The sequence below is a fragment of the Oncorhynchus keta genome, chromosome 29 (assembly GCF_023373465.1).
Source record: "Oncorhynchus keta strain PuntledgeMale-10-30-2019 chromosome 29, Oket_V2, whole genome shotgun sequence".
NCBI classification, from domain to species: domain Eukaryota; kingdom Metazoa; phylum Chordata; class Actinopteri; order Salmoniformes; family Salmonidae; genus Oncorhynchus; species Oncorhynchus keta.
In genome coordinates this window covers 18,145,297-18,160,693 of record NC_068449.1, presented here as the reverse complement: position 1 = coordinate 18,160,693, position 15,397 = coordinate 18,145,297, and the positions used below count along the sequence as shown (strand labels likewise).

At 42.3% G+C, this 15,397-nt stretch overlaps 1 protein-coding gene across 1 annotated transcript in view; it reads right to left on the bottom strand.

Annotated features, from left to right (window-relative positions):
* Nucleotides 1-14,568, bottom strand: part of LOC118362157 (ral GTPase-activating protein subunit alpha-2-like) — a 224,811-nt gene extending 210,243 nt beyond the window's left edge. The window contains exon 1 of the mRNA XM_052486145.1: nucleotides 14,329-14,568. Coding sequence (XP_052342105.1) covers nucleotides 14,329-14,434 — 106 coding nt within the window. The 5' untranslated portion in view covers nucleotides 14,435-14,568. The remainder of the gene's footprint in view (nucleotides 1-14,328) is intronic.
* Nucleotides 14,569-15,397: the final 829 nt, after the last annotated feature.

Here is a 15,397-nt window from a genome sequence, read left to right as displayed (position 1 = left end):
TATAGGCAGTAATGAGAGGAGCCTGTAGGTCTATCTCTGTAACAAATTAACAGGATTAGGCCACGGCGAGTGGTTTGTTTTCCTTTAGGTTGTAAACCTAGAGTACCACAACAGATCAACGCTGGAATCCGAAGATGGGGAAACTGCTACGGCCATACAACAACGATGTCAGCCTCCTTCAAACATCATTGCACGCGCAATAGAACAGCAGAGTACGCACAATTTTTTTAAACCTTTATTTAACCTTTATTTAACTAGTCAAGTCAGTTAAGAACAAATGTTTATTTACAATGACGGCCTACACCAGCCAAACCCTAACCTGCAAAACTGTGTTTTAATCAATTATTTGGTGACGTGAATATATTTAGCATAGTTTTATCTAGGGTTGCACATTTTGGGGAATATTCAGAGGTGGAAAGTTTCCATGGGAATTAATGGAAATATATGCAAATTAGTATTAATAGCATTTAAATGTAGATGCTTTTTGCATTTACCATATCATATGGAGACAGAAATATAAACATTTTACCTTGTAAAAAGTAGACATAATTGCAAATGATTAAATCATTCCAATAGAAATTTTTAAAAACTATTTAGTTACGAATTTAACTTTAATTAAATGAGTTCACTCTTCACATGGGATGATTTCACTGAACAACAAAAGGGAATATTGAATGATCCCCAATGATCCATCTCATTCCCAAAAAATATTTAACATACATCTGTAAAATGACAGTCTAGGACCTAAAGCTTTAGTTGTCTTCCTCTCAGGCTTCCATGTCTTCTTATGGAACATCCTCAATGTCCACCTCTTGAACATCAGACTGAGGCCTCATCTTCACTGTCACTTTCCAACCTTATTGAGGATGGCTCGTTGTCAGGCTCAAAAAGATGATGACAACACCACCCCAACAGGTGTTGCTGGGCAGCTTCAATTTGGTGCTCTTATTCTTCTCACTTTGCTTGGTGAGGTAGATTGCTGCTACAACTTGATGACCCTTCACATACCTAACCATTTCCTTGGCTCTCTTGCAGTGTATCCATTGTTTTCAGTGCCATGTTGTCCTTGAGGAGCAGATTCGATGCAGGAGCAGCACAGACAATGGATGTGATGTGAGGGTAGGACTCCTCCACTTTAGACCAAGCAGCCTTCATGTTTGCAGCATTGTCTGTCATCAGTGCAAATACCTTCTGTGGTCCAAGGTCATTGATGACGACCTTCAGCTCATCTGCAATGTAGAGACCGGTCTGTCTGTTGTCCCTTTTGTCTGTGCTCTTATAGAATACTGGTTGCGTGGTAGAGATGTATTTAATTATCCTTGCCCACAAACATTCGACCACCCATCAGAGATGATTGCAATACAGTCTGCTTTCTCTATGATTTGCTTGACCTTCACTTGAACTCTGCATCCAGCAAATTAGTAGATAAAGCATGTCTGGTTGGAAGGGTGTATGCGGGGTGAAGAACATTCAGAAATTTCTTCCAATACACATTGCCTGTGAGCATCAGAGGTGAACCAGTTGCATACACAGCTCAAGCAAGACATTCATCAGCATTTCTGATTCCAGGAGGACCATGAGCTGTTGCTACCGATAAGGTGTCCGATTCATCATTTTCACCTCGAATAGAAGTAGAGGGACTTTTGTCAGAGGTTGCTTGTTGTGAGTGCTGAGGGAACTTTATGCACTTGGCCAGATGATTCTGCATCATTGTTGCATTCTTCACATATGATTTGGCACAGTATTTGCAAACGTACACAGCCTGTCCTCCTACATTAGCTGCAGTGAAATGTCTCCACACATCAGTTAGTGCTCGTGGTATTTTCATGTAAAGATTAGGAAAAAAATGAGTTAAAAAAACTAATAGAATTCCATGTACAGATAAATAGTTATGCAGTTTGATTAAACAACTCCTTTGTAAGATACATGTTTTAAAATGAAACATGTATGGAAACAGGTGAATTAACCATCCTCAGTTAGCAGGCTCAAGCAAACTAAAACCCACATGGTAGCAAAAACTAACTAGCAGAAATTGTTAACAACTTGAAATGATTTAAACACACTTTGCTTTAGGCTACTATTTACTAGTTAACAAAAAAATAATGTATATGTTATATAAAATATATTCACCCCACCCAGTATTGTAATCAAGACTTACCAGAAAGCATGTAGTCTTTGGCTCAGACAGTGTAGTAGTGTGGGCTCAATAGCATCTCATTAGTGTGCAAGATCTTGAGAATCAGCTGTACATGTGATGGAAGAGTGAACTGCACAAATGACGAAAGAATGCACTGTGCATGCAGAGGGTTGCAATTCCATTGAATTGGGGATAGTTTAACCAAAATAAGCCTAGAATTGCCTTGTTTATCCCAAAGAATGTTCACTGTTATAAGCTAACTTTTTTGATGAATTTAAGCAAAATTCCTGGCTTAACTTCCCATGGAAAATTTCAAGAAAATTAGCAACCCTAGTTTTATCTAAGAATGGTATATTTCACCAGATGTGTTGGCGGGTGGTCCATTTGAAAGGCTCTACAATGCGAGCATTATATTCTTCAATAAAAAGGTGTAAAAGTCAAGTATGGGCACATGTTTGGGTTTGAAAAATGCTGCAGTAGCTGTTTTCAAAGTATTTCTGCCATTTTTTATAGCTGCTAACTACACAAATAAATTGGAATCCTATATCCAATCTCGCACAGCAACACTGACATTTTGGAGGTGCTATGTACAGGCATAAAAGTTAGTCTAATTTACTCAAAAGTCAACAAAGTTAGACTGTTTCAAATGATAGTCAGATCCCAAATCAGACACAGGTTTTAATTTTTTCACAGACACGTGAGAGGACTCGAGCGGCCAATTACCACGTCAACCTCCCGACTTAAAGGGGCAGCTGAACATATTGTCTCTGATATTTTCATTAAAAGGCAGGTCAAAAAGAAAAAGTATGAAATTGAGCAACATACCGCATTACTTCTTACGAACACATTTCTTGTTTTAGAAACATTACAAACCATGGTCATCTGTTTTGCGTTGTTTTTAATGTAATTATGTCCCAAAAATATTTTGGCTGGTAAAAAATCTGAGTGACTGTTTTTTTATTATCTACCTTCCACAGTGGCCCTGATCAGTATCATAGTGAACATTCTGGTATCGTGACAACACTGATATGAATGGTTAGGGAGATCAAGCAGATATGAAATAAGTATTATATGTGGTGGACTCGTCATTGGCTAGCCTACTGTTTTCCCATTGGGACTCTAGTACATTCTGTTATTTGAACTTAAGACCAGGAAACCAGTCTGACCAAACTTACCAGTTTGGTTGACTCATGAGCTGTCTAAAGAACACAATAAATATTGCTCAGTGCAGAAAATAGGCTAGGCCGAGGCTACTCCTCACCCTTTGTTCTATTGCATTTGTCGTTGTAAAGTCTCTCTGCCTCCTTACATTTAAACTCAGCATTTAGCCTACAGTGCAAAATAATTGTAGACTGCGAGACATTTTTTGTCAAGCTTTGACAAAAATCATGAAGTTTTTTACATTCCTTCAGATTCTGCAGAATGACAACTGTCAAACACATTAAATTGATGAGAATTATTATTTTTGTCACAGGGACCTTGAGTGACCAAGCAGAGACGACACTAAACACTTTTTGAAGATAGTCCAAATGAAGGTGAATGATTAGCAAACATGTCAGAGGTCAGTGAAGCATAGTAAGTCTCTCCAGACTTCACTCAATCAACTTCCTCTTTACAGCTCTGAAATACACTGAGAATACAGATTCACAACATGTATATTTCTTATTCCTCAAACACACTTCCCTCTGCTCTTAAGGGAATAGTCATGACTGTTTGGACTTGGAGGTCTGTAGTTGAGAATAATAGACATTAGAGATTGTTTGACAGATACTAGGAAATGCAGAGGAGAGTTGAATGGTCTGGATCAGTCAGGTGTTTGTTCTGAAAGATAGAGCAACAGTGTTTTCCCAAAGCCAGACCTTCCTCCCTGTGGGACTCAGTTGTGACAGGTCTTAATTGGGCTTGGGCGGTATACCGTAAGTAGGTGGTATTTGGAAAAAGCCATGGGATGATTTTTACATACCGTCAATATCATCAAAACTACTTCCTGGATTTTTTTAAATACATTTCAATATTTGTATTTACCTGCAGTCGACTTGTGCAATACTTTAGGAGATCAAGCAGGTTGTCAAGAGTGTGCAAAGCTGTCATCAAGTCAAAGGGTGGCTACTTTGAAGAATGTCAAATATAAAATACATTTTGATTTATTTAACCATTTTTGGGTTACTACATGATTCCATGTGTTATTTCATAGTTTGTGTCTTCACTATTATTCTACATGGTAGAAAACAGTCAAAATAAAGAAAACGCCTACTCATTCAAGGGGTTCTTTATTTTCACACACACACACACACACACACACACACACACACACACACACACACACACACACACACACACACACACACACACACACACACACACACACACACACACACACACACACACACACACAGAGAGCCATCCAGTTATTTTCATATTCATATTTACATGTATATGAGAGCCCCACATCCCAAGAATACAGCCACTGACCTGAGCACCCAACACAGCATCTAGCCTGTGCACCTTGGCCAAGATGGGGATTGTAGCCTGGCCGAAACACAGCATCTCGTCAGTACACAATTGTCAAGATGGGGATTATAGCCTGGCCGAAACACAGCATCTCGTCAGTACATAATTGTCAAGATGGGGATTATAGCCTGGCCGAAACACAGCATCTAGTCAGTACACAATTGTCAAGATGGGGATTATAGCCTGGCCGAAACACAGCATCTAGTCAGTACACAATTGTCAAGAAGGGGATTTTATCCTGGCCGAAACACAGCATCTAGTCAGTACACAATTGTCAAGATGGGAACTAGATATCCCTGCTGGACGTCACACTCATTACCGTATGTCACCGTTGTCATACTTATTTATTTACCCAGAAGTAGGTCCGTGCTGACTCTGCATTAGGTGATGGGCCTAGTACTCTGTTTGGCAAACAAATAAATAATGGTTTTCTACTGTACTTGACATCATGAATCCAGAAATATCAAGCTCGTCCTGTGAAAGAACACCATCTAAGCCTAAATTACTGACAATGGTACTCTGAGGCCTGTGTGAGGTGGGGATAAAGAGGACAGCTGTATGCCAGCTGCATTTTATCATGGCACACATTGTTTGAAATGCTAATTGCCTGGGGATCATGGCACAGTGCTTCTTTATACTGCCAGATGCTTATCTTGGTGCTGTACCAAGCTTAGGGACGTCACACCCACACCGGCCGGCCAGCTCACTGGCAGGAATAGGAGTGGACTGAGCTGACCCTGATCTTAAGGTAAAGACAGATAGTACACTGAGTATACCAAACATTAGGAACACCTTCCTAATATTGAGTTGCACCCTCCGCTTTTGCACTCAGAACAGCCTCAATTCATCGGGGCATGGACTCTACAAGGTGTCGAAAGAGTTCCACAGGGATACTGGCCCATGTTGACTCCAATGCTTCCCACAGTTGTGTCAAGTTTACTAGATGTCATTTGGGTGGTGGACCCTTGAACTGTTAAATGTGAAAAACCCAGCAGCGTTGCAGTTCGACACAAACCGGTACGCATGGCACCTACTAATGTACCCCATTCACAAGGCACTTCAATATGTGTTCTTGCCCCTTCACCCTCTGAATGGCACACATACACAATCCAGATCTCAAATTTCTCAAGTCTTAAAATCCTTATTTAACCGGTCTCCTCCCATTCATCTACATTTATTGAAGTAGATTTAACAAATTACATCAATAAGGGATCTTAACTTTCACCTGGATTTACCTGGTCAGTCAATGTCATGGAAATTGTTGTTAAGTGTTTTTTACACTCTGTGTTTATACACTAGTTGACATTATGGGTCATATATTATTGTAGCTAATGTATGATATAAGTTATTCTGGTCACTCGACCTAGGCCAGGCCTATAGAGCCCAATGAATCGCACAGGAACAGACTAAATTACAGTATGACTGTCTGGAATTGGCAAGTCTAACAGGTACACAGTAATAACGGACAACCATGGGAGTGGCACTGAGGAAACTGTTACATAAGATCAGGCCAAGCTGCACTCTTCTGTTCCTCAGCCTCACCCACAGAACCAGTGTCAGCCCTGAGGCCTGGTGAGAGAACTGGGGCTAGCGGAGCTGCACCCTGCCAGGGAGATAATGACAAACTGTCATCCTAATGGCAACACTAGACAGACACAGACCTGCTAATGCCTGTCTAGTGTCACCAAACCTGTATAACACAGTTCACACCTACGCCCAGCTATTCACAATGGATTTGAGATTGCCGCTGCTGGCACAGGACTTGATATCCATACCAGAGTCAGGCCAATGGCAGAGGATTGAAATGCCACTGACTGTGTAGCCCATTACTGAGCTAAACATAAGCCTCGTCTGGATTTTCACTAAAGCTGTGGTATTAAAATGATCTGAAAGAGTATTATTGACTCATTTGGCTGACAACAATAACATACAATGAGCTACTGCCCTCAGTCATTCATTGCTTCCGTTGGTTAGGCCTATGTGGTTTCCAATGTCACTGATGTCAATGTGAATTACAACAATGACCGATCTTTCTCTATGGTATGAAATGACTAGCCTTGTCCTACAGTGTGTGAGCCTTTTCTAAAGGAACAATGCATTGTTTAATGTGAGCTTAAATGAACACATTCTCAATCTCAACATAATACACTTCAAGGCGAGGCAGAAGGTGTATTTCGCCCTGTGATATTCATTGCGATAACTTAGGCCTAACTTCTTCAGCGAGTAGGCAGAGCAGAAATATTTTAGATAGCTGTGTCTCTTATTCGAGGGCTTGACAACTTCACTAAATGCAGTCCAGTACGAGCATTGCAAGAACTCCAGCATATGAAAAATAATGCCCTGAAGGCAGGTTGCTTGTTATCATTACAGAGGCTCTTTGAGAGTTTATTTACAGTCGGAGTGCTACATGAACTGCCCAAATCACACCCATCAAGGAGGTAGACGATTGAACGTGCGTAGATGTAAATGACATGGAAATTTAGGCTGGTTTAGTTCTGATAAGCTGGTGTCCAGAGAAAGTGAGTAGGCTGGTTGTAAAGCTCAGCCTGTACCTCAAAGAACACACACAGACTTTCTAAAATAGACTACTCAGTCACATAGGCTAGCCTGACTGTCATTTATTAATGCAGCCTAGCTAAGATGTGCTTCTAAATTCTGACGCATTAGCAGAATCACAGCAATAAGCTTGTTTTCTATGGTACGTTGAACATGGAAAAGTGCTCGAAAGTAGGCTACACTGTGAACAGGGGTTAAAGATAACGAGTTCAAAGCTATCCAGTGTGTTTTGAAAAGAGGAAAATAACATGCCAAGAGGTCTCAGCTTGACTCAACAGGGAAAAGGAGTTTGTTGAGTGGGTTTCCGATGTGGCAGTCATTGTTCCCCCAGAGCTTTACCTCCTAACAGCAGCTATCCCATTTGACCCTGACCCCACCAACATTCACAGCAAAAACATGGAGAGGATGAAGTGACACTGTGGTGAACATTCCCTCTGCCTTTGCCACACACACACACACACACACACACACACACACACACACACACACACACACACACACACACACACACACACACACACACACACACCCCTGCTGTTTTAGGTCAAGGAAGTTGTTTACACTTCATCTTAGAAAAATGTATAATAAAGCAAATTTTCTCTGAATTGTTGTGTAGGCTTTTTCCATTGCCTTTGAGGTAAGGAATAGTTAAGGAGTTAAGGAATAGTCATGCACAGCTCCAGTCACAGAGGAGGTGTGTGATCAGGTGGTCTAGCAGGCTCCTGTAATTAACAACCTCAGCCAGATCCAGCCAGGCATGACCAAAAAATAAACATGCAGCCGCTCTCACACTCAACATGACATACATGCTAAGTGGGCACAAAACCAACGCAAATAAGCACTTTTAGGGCAAATGGACCAGGAGCTATTCCTGGCCTTGCGACTGACCATAGCCTAGTGATGTCATGCTATGATACTGGGCTTAAATCAAACTTGAGTTAAGCGGAATCAACATGGATAGGGGTAATGGTTTCAGGATGTCCCTGACATTTAGAAGAACCTTTAATATCAGTCCTATCTTGATATCAAAAACATTTTAAATGGCATGTTTTATCTTTCGGTAAGAACGAAGGGAGCGCAGTGACATTTGCCTGTGTTCTTTCGTAAGTGTGTGTCCGAGTTCTCATGAACAAAAAGGCCTTTTGAACATGAGAACCACATCGTTTTGTAAGCTTTCAACATCATTTAAAGCAGCACACATCATGGTGAGCAGTGAGCAATAATTTTAAAAATTAAAAAAATAGGCCAACCTAAACTGTGTAAAGCAGCACCTTATCACTCATCCCCACTTCCTGTCCACATCGGGAAAAGCCAGCACCAGACCAGGAGGAAAACCTTCCTATGCTGCAAACACCGACTGCAGTAGGGGGATGGCCATTGAACATCAATTAGGAGGGCCAGCTATCAGCCACTGCAAACAGACCTACTACTTACTGTCTATTATCTATCCTGTTTCAGAGTCATTTTACCCCTACCTACAGTGGGGCAAAAAAAGTATTTAGTCAGCCACCTATTGTGCAAGTTCTCCCACTTAAAAAGATGAGAGAGGCCTGTAATTTTCATCATAGGTACACTTCAACTATGACAGATAAACTTAGAAAAAAAATCCAGAAAATCACATTGTAGGATTTTTAATGAATTTATTTGCAAATTATGGTGGAAAATAAGTATTTGGTCAATAACAAGTATTTGGTCAATAACAATAAAGTTTATCTCAATACTTTGTTATATACCCTTTGTTGGCAATGACAGAGGTCAAACGTTTTCTGTAAGTCTTCACAAGGTTTTCACACACTGTTGCTGGTATTTTGGCCCATTCCTCCATGCAGATCTCCTCTAGAGCAGTGATGTTTTGGGGCTGTTCCTGGGCAACACGGACTTTCAACTCCCTCCAAAGATTTTCTATGAGGTTGAGATCTGGAGACTGGCTAGGCCACTCCAGGACCTTGAAATGCTTCTTACGAAGCCACTCCTTCGTTGCCCGGGCGGTGTGTTTGGGATCATTGTCATGCTGAAAGACCCAGCCACGTTTCATCTTCAATGCCCTTGCTGATGGAAGGAGGTTTTCACTCAAATCACACAATACATGGCCCCATTCATTCTTTCCTTTACACGGATCAGTCGTCCTGGTCCCTTTGCAGAAAAACAGCCCCAAAGCATGATGTTTCCACCCCCATTGCTTTACAGTAGGTATGGTGTTCTTTGGATGCAACTCAGCATTCTTTGTACCCAAACACAACGAGTTGAGTTTTTACCAAAAAGTTATATTTTGGTTTCATCTGACCATATGACATTCTTCCAATCTTCTTCTGGATCATCCAAATGCTCTCCAGCAAACTTCAGACGGGCCTGGACATGTACTGGCTTAAGCAGGGGGACACGTCTGGCACTGCAGGATTTGAGTCCCTGGCAGCGTAGTGTGTTGGTGATGGTAGGCTTTGTTACTTTGGTCCCAGCTCTCTGCAGGTCATTCACTAGGTCCCCCCGTGTGGTTCTGGGATTTTTGCTCACAGTTCTTGTGATCATTTTGACCCCACGGGTTGAGATCTTGCGTGGAGCCCCAGATCGAGGGAGACTGTCAGTGTTCTTGTATGTCTTCCATTTCCTAATAATGGCTCCCACAATTGATTTCTTTAAACCAAGCTGCTTACCTATTGCAGATTCAGTCTTCCCAGCCTGGTGCAGGTCTACAATTTTGTTTCTGGTGTCCTTTGACAGCTCTTTGGTCTTGGCCATAGTGGAGTTTGGAGTGTGACTGTTTGAGGTTGTGGAAAGGTGTCTTCTATACTGATAACAAGTTCAAACAGGTGCCATTAATACAGGTAACGAGTGGAGGACAGAGGAGCCTCTTAAAGAAGAAGTTACAGGTCTGTGAGAGCCAGAAATCAATTGGTGGCTGACTAAATACTTTTGTGCCCCACTGTATACATACATACACTACATGACTGAAAGTATGGACACCTACTTGTTGAATATCTCATTCCAAAATCATGGACATTAATATAGAGTTGGTCCCCCCTTTGCTGCTATAACAGCCTCCACTCTTCTGGGAAGGCTTTCCACTAGATGCTGGAACATTGCTGAGGGGACTTGCTTCCAGTCAGCCACAAGAGCATTAGTGAGGTTGGGTGATTAGGCCTGGCTCACAGCCGGCATTTCAATTCAAGGTGGTCATTGGGGTTGAGGTCAGGGCTCTGTACATGCCAATCAAGTTTTTCGACACCGACACAGATTTCCCTTCACTGGAACTAAGGGGCCTAGACCGAACCATGAAAAACAGCCCCAGACCATCAGTTGGCACTTTGCATTGGGACAAGTAGCGTTCTCCTGGCATCCGCCAAACCCAGATTTGTCTGACGGACTGATGAAGTGTGATTCATCACTCCAGAGAACGTGTTTCCACTGCTCCAGAGTCCAATGGCAGCAAGCTTTACACCACTCCAGCTGACGCTTTGCATTTCACATGGTGATCTTAGGCTTGTGAGCAGCTGCTCGACCATGGAAACCCATTTCATGAAGCTCCAGACGAACAGTTGTTGTGCTGATGTTGTTTCCAGAGAGTGTTTGGAACTCGGTAGTGAGTGTTGCAACTAAGGACAGACTATTTTTACATGCTACGTGCTTCAGTGCTCCCGTTCTGTTACAGTTGACCGGGGTAGCTCAAGCAGGGCAGACATTTGACGAACTGACTTGTTGGAAAGGTGGCATCCTATGACTGTGCCACGTTGAAAGTCACTGAGCTCTTCAGTAAGGCCATTCAACTGCAAATGTTTGTCTATGGAGATTGCATGGCTACGTGCTCAATTTTAAACACCTGTCAGCAATGGGTGTGGCTGAAATAGCCAAGTCCACTAATTTTAAGGGGTGTCCACATACTTTTGTATATATAATGAATATAGTGTATTTACCTCAACTACCTCGTACCCCTGCACATCAACTCGGTACTGGTACTCCCTGTATATAGCCACGTTATTACCCGGTACTCCCTGTATATAGCCACGTTATTACCCGGTACTCCCTGTAAAAAGCCACGTTATTACCCGGGAAACTCCCTGTATATAGTCACGCTATTACCCGGGAAACTCCCTGTATATAGTCACGCTATTACCCGGGAAACTCCCTGTATATAGCCACGCTATTACCCGGGAAACTCCCTGTATATAGCCACGTTATTACCCGGTACTCCCTGTAAAAAGCCACGCTATTACCCGGGAAACTCCCTGTATATAGTCACGCTATTACCCGGGAAACTCCCTGTATATAGTCACGCTATTACCCGGGAAACTCCCTGTACACGCTATTACCCGGGCTAAACTCCCTGTATATAGTCACGCTATTACCCGGGTAAACTCCCTCCCTGTATATAGTCACGCTATTACCCGGTAAACTCCCTGTATATAGTCACGCTAAACTCCCTGTATATAGTCACGCTATTACCCGGAAACTCCTGTATATAGTCACGCTAACTCTCCCTGTATATAGTCACGCTATTACCCGGGTAACTCCCTGTATATAGTCACGCTATTACCCGGGAAACTCCCTGTATATAGTCACGCTATTACCCGGTAACTCCCTGTATATAGTCACGTATATAGTCACGCTATTATTAAAAAGCCCGGGGAAACTCCCTGTATATAGTCACGCTATTACCCGGGAAACTCCCTGTATATAGTCACGCTATTACCCGGGAAACTCCCTGTATATAGTCACGCTATTACCCGGGAAACTCCCTGTATATAGTCACGCTATTACCCGGGAAACTCCCTGTATATAGTCACGCTATTACCCGGGAAACTCCCTGTATATAGTCACGCTATTACCCGGGAAACTCCCTGTATATAGTCACGCTATTACCCGGGAAACTCCCTGTATATAGTCACGCTATTACCCGGGAAACTCCCTGTATATAGTCACGCTATTACCCGGGAAACTCCCTGTATATAGTCACGCTATTACCCGGGAAACTCCCTGTATATAGTCACGCTATTAAACTCCTGTATATAGTCACGCTATTACCCGGGAAACTCCCTGTATATCAGCTCCCGCTCCCTGTATTACCCGGTAACTCCCTGTATATAGTCACGCTATTACCCGGTACTCCCTGTATATAGTCATGCTCCCTGTATATAGTCACGCTATTACCCGGTACTCCCTGTATATAGTCATGCTATTACCCGGTACTCCCTGTATATAGTCACGCTATTACCCGGTACTCCCTGTATATAGTCACGCTATTACCCGGTACTCCCTGTATATAGTCACGCTATTACCCGGTACTCCCTGTATATAGTCACGCTATTACCCGGTACTCCCTGTATATAGTCACGCTATTACCCGGTACTCCCTGTATATAGTCACGCTATAGCCATGTTTGTATTTTTTTAATCGTTATCATTATTTGTTAATCACATAATGTATTTACTCCTTTGTTGTAACTTTATCCTTGCATTGTTAGAAAAGGACCCGTAACTAAGCATTTCACTGTGACAAATAACATTTGATTTGCCTTATTTTTACCCACACATGAGGACAAGTAAAACAGAAGTAACAGACTGCCTCAGCCCGCTGTTGATTCTTGACCATACAAGTCTTGACATTGAATCTGCAGTGTCAGCAGGAAAGTGCCCTGATATGCCGAAAGTGTAGCGGTAGCCCATTAACCATTTATGCACTACTTCAGCAATTGTAATACAGTGGTTGTGAGATGAAGATTCTTACACAGACGTAGTGTAAAGTGGTTGACGTAGGGCCTAAATGACAGGGGGATCATCCCAGATATAGGGGTTATACAGGTCAGCGAGCAGGATTCAGACAAGGTGAGTAAATTGCAATGGTCCAACTACCGTAACCGGCGTGAAGTGGCTCGCTGGGTAGCGGGTGCGCGCTAATAGCGTTTCAATTGGTGACGTCACTCGCTCTGAGACTTGAAGTTGTCGTTTCCCTTATTCTGCAAGGACCGCGGATTTTGTGGAGTGATAGATAACGATGCTTCGTGGGAGCTGATGTGCGCGGAGGGTCCACTGGTTCGGGGCGAGGAGAGGGCCGGAAGAACTGTTACACTTACATACCGCATCAAAGTGAGCTTCATGAAAACACCATATGAGGACAGTGAGAGTCGTTTTTTTCCCCCTATTTAGCAATATTGACAAACATCCCTTGTCTGCCATGAATGTTAAATACAATTATATTTTAACTTACTCTGCAAAATGTCAGTGGGGTTGGTTATTAATTCTGACAATATCAACAGGAAATTATGATTAAATGCAGTTATCTGTTTGTGACAATCAACATTTGATTGCGCATCACCTAAGGCACGTGCATATGACAGAAGTACATGCACGCGGTGCATGCATACAAATCGAAGTCTTACAGGTGTTTAGTTTACATGGTTGTGTGCTCAATGGCAGTACCTGCACCCCAAAAACTCGGGTATATAATTGATATTGTCTCAAATTTCGAGTACTAGAAGGACCAACCGGTAGATTAAGTTTAAATGTACTTGTATCCAGCATTCTGGCTTGTAATGAACGTTTTTGCAGTACTTAATTTCAGGCTGTGGCTACAAACAATGCCTATTTTGTTAGTGTACGCTGGCGATCTAAGTTACATTCCAATAAGTTAGACAGTGGCTATGTTTGCTATCCCTTGAAGGACGAAGTTGACAGTTAACAATAGCAGCCAACTTACATAACAACTGGTTATCTAGTTAGTACCAGTGATATTAAGCTAAGTACCCTGTTAGCACAAAGCTAGGTGGCTAAAGGTAATGCGTTGGTTTTTGAAAACCTGCCTGCTGTGCTGCTGACTGGCATGCTAATCAGTTAATTTAGCTAGCCGTTCTACAATGACATTGTGGCTTGCTAGTTAAGACAGACGCGCTAGCCACTAGGGATGGCTTGGCTTAAAAACGTTAGCTAACACGTTCCACGTTTAATATCAGCGTGACGACAAATCAATGTATTCGACGTTGTAAAAAAACATTGGATTCAAAAGGTATGCACCCATGTTGCTAGCTACAGAGCCATCTAACGTTAGTTAGCTTGCTTGGAGGCAGGTACCATCAATAATCAAGCGAGCGAGCCACTGTTCGGTGCAGCAGCAAAGCTCGTTGACGTTTTACTCACCTAACAGTGACCGGAGGTGCTTCAGTCGGGTCAATACATCCTTCTTTGGGTCCAGAACTTTCTGTGTAGATTTCTTGACGTCTCCATGGCCCCTTCGAGTGAACATTCCGCTGGAAAACGCAATCTGGAATTAGCTACGTCTTTTTTTTTTACCATGCAGTCAGCCTATGATTTGACAGTGCCACTTTCCTCACCACCGCTCTATTCTTGCTCGGCAAACATACGTTTCGCCGCTAGTCACCTCCCTTTGGTTTTGTAAACACGGAAGCGCAGCTCGTTGCGTGGCCACGCCCCCTGTTGGACGTAACCAGCAAGCGCTTGTCTAATGCTTACAATTTTTCACAGAAATGTAATAATGTCACTGGCTCTGATATGATTATTAAAGTCAGATTCTGTAGTTTCGACAGCCTGACATTGCCAATTTTGTTTGGTAAACTAAACTGAGGTGAGAGATGGGAGTTGGAGAAATGCACCACTCTCAAATTCATTGACAGTCATAATCTTCAGGGCACTAAGCACCACAATGCATACTAAATAAATACTAAACACAAAGCATAGTGACTTTATAAAAACAACTGGCTAGTCTGTACTCGCTAGTCTTTCTAGCATCGTAGCCTATACAAGCCAGTTGTTTTTATAAAGTCAATATGCTTTCTATCTAGTATTTATTTAATATCATGTATAGGATGTGTCCTTGCAGTTTTGAAGATTAAAGCCGTATTCCACTTTGTACATGGTTTATGGAGCCATATCATTTGGGGGGGGGGGGGCATGTTCCTATAGAACAGTGCCATTAAATTATGCCTCCCATCAGAACATGCCTCCCTATAGATCTGCACCTTTTTAATTAACCTTTATTTCAGCAGGTAAGTCCATTGAGAACATTTACATTTAAGTCATTTAGCAGACGCTCTTATCCAGAGCGACTTACAAATTGGTGCATTCACCTTATGACATCCAGTGGAACAGCCACTTTACAATAGTGCATCTAAATCTTTTAAGGGGGGTGAGAAGGATTACTTTATCCTATCCTAGGTATTCCTTAAAGAGGTGGGGTTTCAGGTGTCTC